The 10,700-nt window shown below is 32.1% G+C and overlaps 1 protein-coding gene across 1 annotated transcript; it reads left to right on the top strand.

Moving 5' to 3' along the window:
* The first annotated feature begins 952 nt into the window (after positions 1–952).
* Positions 953–9,920, top strand: LOC139483259 (MAM and LDL-receptor class A domain-containing protein 1-like). The gene is made up of 7 exons (XM_071267289.1): positions 953–1,039; positions 3,677–3,752; positions 4,155–4,292; positions 5,474–5,577; positions 6,278–6,413; positions 8,865–9,062; positions 9,781–9,920. The coding sequence occupies exons 2-7, from the start codon at positions 3,689–3,691 to the stop codon at positions 9,918–9,920; spliced, it is 780 nt and encodes a 259-aa protein (XP_071123390.1). The 5' UTR covers positions 953–1,039; positions 3,677–3,688.
* The last annotated feature ends 780 nt before the right edge of the window (positions 9,921–10,700 follow it).

The raw sequence follows: 10,700 nt of genomic DNA, 5'->3' as shown, positions 1-10,700 counted from the left end.
ACAAATTAATGAAAAAAAAACCAGTTTCTGTAAACCATACTAAAAAAAATCTGGAAAAACATATATATCATATCCTTATGAATGTACGTCTAAAGAAATATCATACACTCAAATAAAGGTTGTATACCGGTGTTAAGAAGTCATAAATTGATTGAGAAAATAAATCCGGGTTACACACCAAAACCGAGGGAAACACTTTACCAATGAGAGGTAAACAACAAAACAACAAAATTGTGAAGTGCAAAAAAAAAAAAAAAAACTAACCCAACACTACAATGCAACATAAAGTTTTTCATTTTTTTTTTACAATTGACTCCATAGAAAAAATATACCATTGATTGATATATGGGATATCATAACTAGAACTAACCTAGTCTAATCTTATCTAACGATGCTTGAGTCACCGTTTGTCACGTGGTTTATGTAGTGCAACTAATGCATCACTTGCCTTTTAACACTGAAGTTAACGTTGTGAATTTGAATTCCTCACGTGTAAACTGCACTCCACTCTTAATCTTAATTGACTAGAATTCTTGTCAGCTTTCCTACTGAATGTCAATGGTTGACAGCCACAATATAAAAAAATAGTGCCTGAAAGTGGTGGTGAATACCAATCAATTAATCAAACAAATTATGTAGATACTTAACCGGTTTTTTTTTAAACAACGAGCCTTAAAGCGTAAAATTTGGTACAATTGTGTTCACATTTTCATGATTTTGTAGATATTAAAATAATATACAATTTATTAATGTCTTTCAAGATTGAAAGACTACACGGGCATGTAAAAATTCGCTGATGTGAAATATATTAGAAGAAATGCAAATGTTTAACAATTGTTGAAAGATGTCGCACGCCAAACCCATTATGCATATTCAGTAAAATTGAACAAACCTACACAACATATGTCACTAATAATTGTTTCACACCTACATGTTCAACATTCTTCGATTAAATGCTTTAATTGCATGTGCTATATAAGTAGCCGCTTCATTTAAAAAGTTCTATCGTATATCATTAAGTCTGCTATTACAGATTGGGGTAAGTGTTCATTTATTTTCTAAGGATCGAAAATCCGTCTGATCTGAATTTGTAAGCTTTTGTTGTTTGCTAAGATATTTAAACACTCAAAACAAAAATATCCAATTTGTCAATTAACGTTACTTTAAGGATGTTTGCTCCTCTATTTTTTGAATTTTTGGAAGATTTTCGGATTCCTCTTGTTTTATCCATGTATTAACATTAAAAAGTTTTGCCCAATAACCCTTACTTTTCTTTTCATATTTTTATTACATATACTTTTTAAAGCCATATTTCAAAATCTACTGAAATCTTTGTTATTTTTTTTATAGTTTTTTAAACAAAAAAGGGGCCAATGTTAAATGTAAGAAAAATCTAGAGAGAATTATTTCCCGCCAAATTTTCTATTGTTTATATCTCGAAAACAAGCACACGAACCCTCCATTTTTTTCTGCTTATTTAGTTACTTTATTTATATATTATCGATTTATAATAGTCTTTTAAAAGGTTTGTTATTTTAAAACAGAGTAGCGAACATCCTTAATAAGTTGATTGACACAATTGATATTTTACTTAACCTTTTTATTTACTGTTGTCCAATCTTAAGTTTCTTTATATTGTTTACAATTTTCGTTTTTGTACTTTCTTGTTTTTTAATGCATGTACAGATGTTATCTGTTTTTATAAGAATCAATTGAAAACTGAATCAGTAGATTTTTTCTCTTGTTTTACACTTTGAGAGACGATGCATAGTTTTCTGAACGTTCAATGAGCTATTTGATTATTAACAACTATTTATTTTAAAATAAGGAGATGTTGTATAACTGCCAATGATAAATCTATCCACGAAAGTTCAAGGGGAGGTATGCAATAAGAGACAATCAAACGGCCTTAGACAATGAGAAAAATTCATACCGTACAGTCGATTATCAAAGAACCCGACATTAAAATAGTCAAATACAAATGTACATCAGAATTCTATTACTTTTTTCAAACATACAAATAAAAATACAATACTCCGTGGTTGATATAAATGAGCAAGAGTAGGTAGAGAACGCAAGAAATGTGTTTCTGAAATAATCATTGAAAATTACATTCAAAATTGATATTTCTTTTAAAAATAAAACCACATGCAGACAATCGAATATCGTATAAAGAACAGATATTGCAATGAGCAGAAAACAACAAAACATCAAAATTCTGAAGAGCAAAATGAAAAACCAACCAACCAACAACTCTACAATGCAACATAAAGTTTTCATACTTCTGTACAATTGACTGCATAGAAAAAAGGTACCATTGCATTGATATATTGGATATCATGGCATTCTTTTACTTTAATCCCCATACTTTAGAGTTAAGATTCACTCATGGTTATGGTTAAGCAAGGTGATTTTTTTATGTTATGGTTAGGTTTAAATTAAAGTTAAGTATGGATCTTTATTAGTTGGGACCCCTGAAGTAAAAGAAGGCCGATATCATAACTAGGATTAATATAGTCTAACATTGTATAACAATCTTTGAGTCACCGTTTGCCAAGTGATTATGTAGTGCAACCTCAGCATCACTAGACTTTTAACACTAAAATTAACGTTGTGAATTGGAATCCCTCACGTGCCAGGTGCACTCCACTCCGAGCTAAACAACATATATCATTAATAATTGTTTTACACCTACGTGTACAACATTCCTCAATTAAAAACTTTAACTGCATTTGCTTTTTACGTAGTAAATTCATCTAAACAGTTATCTTATTGTCATTTGGCCTGTTATTACGCATTGTGGTGAGTGTACATTTATTTTCTGAGAAACGAAAATGCGTCTTTTGTTGACGAAACGCGCGTCTTGCGTAAATATGGAATTTTAATCCTAGTGTCTTTGATGAGTGTATTTGAATATCGGACAGAAAACATATATTGGAATGATTTTTTTTTAAAATGAGCAAAAACTAGGCTTACGGAAAGTCAAATGCACTTTTCTATATCATATAGCCCTGTAGTTGGCATTTAGAAAACAAAAAAAATTGAGAATGACAATAGGAAATGTATCAAAGAGACAAAAAGCCGACCAGAGAGCAGAAAACAGCCGAAGGCAATCAATTGGTCTCCAATGCATCAAGATAATCCCGCACCCGGGGGCGTGTTTCATGTACCCCGAAACAAAAATGTATACTAGTAACGTGATAGGGGACGTCACTTTGAAATCTGAAATATATAAACAAAACTTAATTAAAAATCATACAACACTAACAACGTCAAAGGCTGCTGACTTGGGAAAGATGCAACCCTCCTTCTATAACTCTATGCAAATAACCATAATATGTGAAATGATATTAAAGCAAAAATGTGCAATCTTTAATGACCTCAAAATCATGTCGTAACTTTCTTTTCCTATTTAATCTGTTTAAAGGTTTTGTTAGTTTTTGAGGTGAATGCCGACGTTTTGTGCTTTATAAAGGATGTTAGCGTCAAAAGTTGCATGTGAAATACTTAAACGTATAAGATGTCAAAGTCAACACTATCCTAAAGTATAAGTTGCATTGTTAAAAAACAAACCCGTTTGTTCGGCTGTTGATTGTGAGTTCGAACTTTTGTATAAGCATGTTTTAGGAGCTTGAATGTAACAGTCATAATCGATGTTTACAAATTTTCGTTTTAGTATTACAGTATCATGATGAAATTTGGTTGTTTGATTGTAATCATCATCTGCATAATTCGTTTTTCTTATGGCGGAAGTAAGTATTCTTTATGTTATATTGTATATAGATAGGTGCACTCATTTCCTATACACTATGTTGACTGAAGGACTCAACAAGATATTTTGGACTGCTTTTCATAATAATTTCCGCATAAACGTTAAGTTTGAACCTGATTTCACACCAATGCATAATTGTATTAACGTGACCACTTTAAATCAATAAATGAAACAAAGTCTACAAATGTTGATAATTGAAAGACACAGTACGACACGAGAGTTTTTATTCTGCGGTTAACATGTAGTAATCTTCTATTATATTATTTGTTTATATATGTCTATGTGCTGACTGTTATTGTTTTTAGAAATGTATTTTCTTATTTATTAATGCAAAGTTTTGAGCTCATTATGTCATATTAAATTGAAGACCTGTATTCTTTAGGACTCACTGGAAATTGTCTGGCTAAAAATGGTACGTGTGGGAAAAAGGGAGTTTCTTGTGATAATGCGTTTGGTGAAGGATGGATAGATATAGGAAACTGTTGTTATGGAAAACCATGTTGTAAAAAAGTTATCAAAGGTACCAGGATTATAATTTAATACGCCAGACACGCGTTTCGTCTAAATAAGACTCATCAGTGACGTTCATATCAAAACAGTTGAAAGTAAAATAGGAACAAAGTTGAAGAGCATTGAGGACCCAAAAATACAAAAAGTTGTGCCAAATACGGCTAGGGTGATCCACTCCTAATGAAATGTAAACGTATAAATCATGTGATGGTTTTTGTCCCGGCTACATTTGTATTTAAACAAAGTGAAACAAAGGCATGTGCGTGAATAAGAGATCACATTGTAAATGATATTAAACAATGGTATGTTGTTAGCAAAAAATAGAATATCTTGTTGATTTACTTTTCTTTAGATTGTGTTGTCTTAACTTCAAAGAACACAAATGAAAGCGATTTTTTTTTATCGCGACGACAGTCCCATCTCAAGTCTAGTCTAAAAATAACATATGCAGTGCCCTGTTTGAAAAGTTCCCGTAAAAAGTTTTTAAAACAAGATGTTTATGATCCGACCATGTCTATGACATTGTTGCATTGATTCGGTACTGACATGGTTTATTGTAAATCTTTCTAAGATATTCCGTGTTTAACTTTAGTTTTCACTAAGAAAATAAAGTGTAAACTTTATAATGCAAAATGGCCTTAGACTGATTTGGCTATTTTTTGTATATAAAATATAGCTTTCCGATTGTTGTCTATATCCTCCGAAGGTTTTCAAACATCTGGCGTTGAGCTTTCCTTATGAGAGTTAATTAAACACAACGTTTTAGACGCATGCCATTTGTAAAGTCTTATTTTCATTCTTGATGCTGCAGATTCAAGAATTTGATTTTTTCCTCGGTTGCTTTTGGCCTCGATCGGAACTTCATGTTCATGCTTACATAGTCATTTGGGGGTTTTAGAACTAGGTAGACTGCCCAGTGTCTGTATATGCATTTGAAGTTGTATTTGAATTCCCGCCCTTTTACCTTGGTCTACCCACTTTCCTATACCTCCATGTGTATATACTTTTAATTTGTGTTCATTTTGATTACGTATGAAAAATGTCTGTAAGGAATTTATCAGGCACCAATTAACAATATATTTGGCCGTGAATCAGCTGTTCTAGATTAATGACAAGGAAAAATACTTTTTTAGAACTCATCATCTCACTCAAATACATTTATTTAAATATAAACCTTTTTTTTTTGCACAGATTTATGTAGAAGTACAAGCTACAGCTGCGGATTTGAGCAAATTTCTGAATTATGTGTTTTTAAGCAATCAGCCAATGATCAATTTGATTGGTCACGAAATTCTGTAAGTTTTTCAAATACCAATTACATGTCGTCTGCATTAAATATAAAGTTATGGGTAATAACACATGATCAGGATATTTCAGCTTCCTAAGGGGGTTCAATATAGATTAAAGGTTTTGAAACCACAAATTCCAAACTGCTTTTTGTTATTATGAAAAGGATGTTATTTATTGGATTAATTATTATTTTGATTTTGAATTATAGCGGCTAACGACGGATCGTTTAACGTCAAAGGGGGTCGGGATTATGTTTTTTTTCCTAAAATAAAAATTTTGATCCCAAATTTGATGACAGAAAGTATTGTGTTCAAGCAGATGACAAAAAAAACATATTATGAATACGTATTCCCCCATACCTTTTACATGTTATAGTGTTAAATTTTAAAAGAAAAAAAAATCATTGATAAAAAAAATCACCATACCCCTCCCCCTTTTGAAGTTAAATATTTGCTCCCTAAACTGACTATATAATGACATATATATGTCTTTTCCTTGTTGTGTCATCGGCTTGCTGTAACTTTAAATATATCCTTCATATCCTCTTATTAAAATAAGACTAATCTAGAAAGGATAAGACGAGTTAACTTTTTAATGTATATGAACAAAATATGTATATTTTTATCTTTAGTTCACGTTTAAATCTTAAACATCATGAACATAATAAACGGAAAGCTAACTGTTGATCCACTTTTGATGTTTTAGGGAAGTACAAGCACTCCGGATACTGGGCCCTCAGCAGCGGCCGAGGGAACATATTATATATACACAGATGTCAGTTCTGAATTAATTGATAATAAAGCTAAATGTATACTTACAACTGAAGCTACAAACTTACAAGGTATCTTCATAAGTACGATATTAGCATTTAAATTAATTTCTCCAGTAATGGCGTTCATTTTAAATTTATTTTTACAAAACAAAGGACGTACTGGGAGAAGGTTATTACCAGACTTGATAGTATATATATGTCATCGGCAATGTCACAACTAAGACAATATAAACATTAAGCTCATGATTTTCAAGGTCAGTTTTAGTTGAAGTTATTTATCTTACTTTGTGGCTATCTACTTTCGTGATTTATGAAAAAATATTGTTGATTCCAGATGATCTAGATTTGTAGAATAATAATAAAATGAATAAACTCATTTTGAATTATCTTAAAACACGTTTTTAATTGCGAAGGTCATGTCGTAACTGGAAGGAACAAAATAAATCATCCCCAATTATATAATTCAACAATGGTTTGTCTGGATTGGTCTATTTCTTTTGGCAATTATTACATCCCAGGGTGTGTTAAACGAAAAAGGAAAACCGTAAAATTTGCATTATTTCACTTATATACCATAAATAATATTATTTTTCCGGTAAAAACATGCAGACTTGCAGGATTATGTATCCTATTTTACCGTTCTCATAATATGAAATATTCTTTCTTAAAGTCTTAAGGTGTAATACCACTATGATTTTCCCCTATTAGTTTTTGCACTTTTCGAACAAAATGCGCAGAATTTATCTTTGATTTTTGAGTACAGTTTTATCCTAACCAGTACTATAGACAAATTTCACATACCATGTCATGGCATATAAGAAAATAACTATCACTGGAAGTTAACAAATCTAATTTTCACCTGTTCTTTTTTATCTGTGTACAAACTCAAGTTTCCAAAATATTCTATATAAACACTAAATAAAAAAAAATGGTGCTTTAAAACACCTAAGTTATATTTTTATGACACAGACATTTGTTTAATCAATGGTATGTTGGATTAATTTTCCTACAACTGTCAATTTAAGGGAGTTTGTTTACCCTTTTTCGTATGCAACCGGATGTGGAGTACTATGATTTTGGTGGTATTACACCCTAAGTGTTAACCCCTTGGAAGGGCTAAACTTATAAGGTGACTCATAATTTGAGATATACACGTTAGTACAATGTAGTACATGTAACCACTGTTTTATAATATTAGAAAAAAATATGTCTGTCATATCCTGAAGCGAGAAATTAACAAATTGTCATGGTGTATGAAACATACAAGCCACTATGTAGATAATTCAGCACATTTAAATGACAAAATAAGAGAAATACTATCTTTTATTCTTTTTTTTTAAATAACGAATTTTGCATAAAAATTGTTTTGCTTTTTGGCGTATAACTTTAACTGTGACTGTCGGCGTTCTGTTGAGTTCTGTGGTATGAGTAAGGAAACGGTGTTGTTTTGGTTCAGATGACTCTTGTTTCTATATATTACTTATTTAACAACTGTCAAAGAAATGCGAGGTTCAGCTATTTAAACCAGGTGTAATCCTACATTGATTTATAAAATTGAGAATGGAAATGGGCAATGTGTCAAAGAGACAACAACCCGACCAAATAAAAAACAACAGCAGAGGGTCACCAACAGGTCTTCAATGTAGCGAGAAATTCCCGCACCCGGAGGCGTCCTTCAGCTGGCCCCTAAACAAATATATACTAGTCCAGTGATAATGAACGCCATACTAATTTCCAAATTGTACACAAGAAACTAAAATTAAAATAATACAAGACTAACAAAGGCCAGAGGTTCCTGACTTGGGACAGGCGCAAAAATGCGGCGGGGTTAAACATGTTTGTGAGATCTCAACCCTCCCCCTATACCTATAACCAATGTAGAAAAGTGAACTTATGAATGCTTTTAGCCATCTACTTTAATAAGTTACTGATGACAATGACATTAAAAAGTATGCCATTTCTTTCAACCTTAGCCAGATTTTGCAGAAAGATATTTCCCTACTCGGATATATTTGTTCGAACTCTATGCTACCAAGTATGTCCTCTAACTTCCTAATTCCTTCAGTGTGGTGTTTAAGAGAGCAACTACCAAAACAGTTTGTGTCCAGAGCAAGTCAGCACCAAATCTTTGACCTCACGCTTAAACTACAATGAATTAGTTGAGGATGTTCTTAAAATTTCAAAACTGAACTAGTCACAATGAATCGTATCACAGATAATGTCTTAACATTGGATAACATATTTATCCCACATTTTGTACTTATTTGTACGTTTTTGCAGTGTCAATTAAAGCCGGGAGTCAAGGCTGGTTATTTGACTTCTGGGCCAATATCGATATGAGTCCTGAAAAAGCCATATTGTGCCCCAAAATTTGACTTAATCTTTCAATAAAAAATTGAATAAAAAGGAAAACCAAAATTCTAAGTTATTCTTGTATTCTTACAGCAGACAGCAGACCTCTCAATATCAACTATACTAGATCTCTTTATAGTATTTTGATTATAAGCTTTATTATTGCAGCATGCCCTTATTGTCTGTCCTTCAAGTACCATATGAAAGGGACAGACATTACATCATTATTAGTATTTGCTGGGGATAAAGCATCTCTGGCACCTCTGACAAGTATCATCTGGGAAAAAACAGGATCACAAACCACAGATCCCGCTAAATGGGACACTGGAACTATAGACATACCACAATATAGTAATCTTGTTGTAAGTATGACTGTGAATTCATTCATTTTCTTGGGTACCAATTTTCGTGGATTGGGGAAAACTATTTAATTCCTTGGTTTTCCTAAATTCTACACAAACCAATGGAAAATTTGTAATTCTAAATCATGGTCTTAATACAGAACGGGTATTGCGTTATGGCAAAGAAATAGCACAAAATTACGCAATATGCAACACACAAAAATTATTCTAAAAGCATGCTTTCCAAATCTCTACAATTAGGAAAGATAACTGAAAAATTTGCACCCCTAACAAAAACCTTATCAAATTTGGCTGTGCCTCAGGGTTTTTTTGCTCAAGTTAACGGTCAGCTCTATCACCCTCTCAGTTATGTGTTATTCATCTATGGTTGATACTTTAATTTGAATGAGCAAAACTAAATTATGCAAAGTAACTGATTCTAACTATTTGTAAAACAAATAATTTTCGATGAAAGGTCCATGCCCGATGTTTATTTATTGATTTGGAATCAAAGTACATTCATTAGAATAAAGATGTAACCAATAGGTCACTTTATGTACATGGACATAGTGATTCTTACTGTGTAAACTGGATCAGTAACGTATTAGATAAATGAAAAACTTCAAAATTGTACACTTCTTTATTTGTTTTTGCAATTATTGATTTGATTGATTTTTGGTGTTTTAACGCCTCTTTTAAGAACCGCATTTATGCTATTTGGTGGACCCAGTTTTTTTTTGCAGGAATCAGGAGTGCCCAGGGAAAACCGCCGACCTTCGATAGGAAAACTGACAATCCTAGTCAATTACGATTGGAATCGAGTGCATCAGCAGGAGCGGGGTTCAAACTCACAACCCCAGTGTTGACTGTTTTGGGATTATAATAATTTTCCTACGAAAGAATTTATATGGAAATGACCGACCGCTATTAAAAATGATGTAAAGTAAATTGCACACAGCTTTGTCTTTTACCAAGTCAGGAATATGGCAATTGTTATCAAGTGGTTCGCGTTTATGTATGTTGACCTTTGTTTTTGTAGCAGTTGAATGTTTCTGTTGTTCCCTTTGGTTTCCTCTTATAATTGATGTGTTTCTCTCCGCTTAGTTTGTGACCCAGATTAGCTTTAGTTAAATCGAGTAATGACTATTGAACAGCGGTATACTACTATTGCAATTATTTACTGATTGTTCTATAAAAGTGCAGAAAAAAATACAGTAGGTAATTTACGTAAAGATTGAATAAGTTAGGGGCATTCCTCTTATTTGTAAACAACTGATTTATATATGAATATTTACAGAATTAATTGAAATTAATGTTTCCCTCTGTCATGTCTGTACTGTCTAGATTTCCTAAATTATAAAGTCAGTAACCTGTTGTTCAGTGGTTGTCGTTTATTGATATGGTTCATAAGTAATTCTTGTTTCTCGTTTTTTTTTTATATAGATTCGACTTTTAGTTTTCCTGCTTAAAATTGCTTTATACCTGTCATTTTGGGGCCCTTTTACTCGTGCTGAACACTTTCAAGCATAAATAATATAGTTTAAAAAAAGGACAAAAAAAAAACAAAAATGTAGTTGGTGTCTTTGCATGTCAATACTATTTTAAAATGTTTAGTTTTCTTTTTCAGGTCACCATTGTGGGGTGGAAGGGTTGGGGACCTAAG

This window comes from Mytilus edulis, chromosome 7, assembly GCF_963676685.1.
Source record: "Mytilus edulis chromosome 7, xbMytEdul2.2, whole genome shotgun sequence".
NCBI lineage: Eukaryota > Metazoa > Mollusca > Bivalvia > Mytilida > Mytilidae > Mytilus > Mytilus edulis.
The sequence above is the reverse complement of the archived record's forward strand: the minus strand, read 5'-3'. Positions and strand labels throughout refer to the sequence as shown.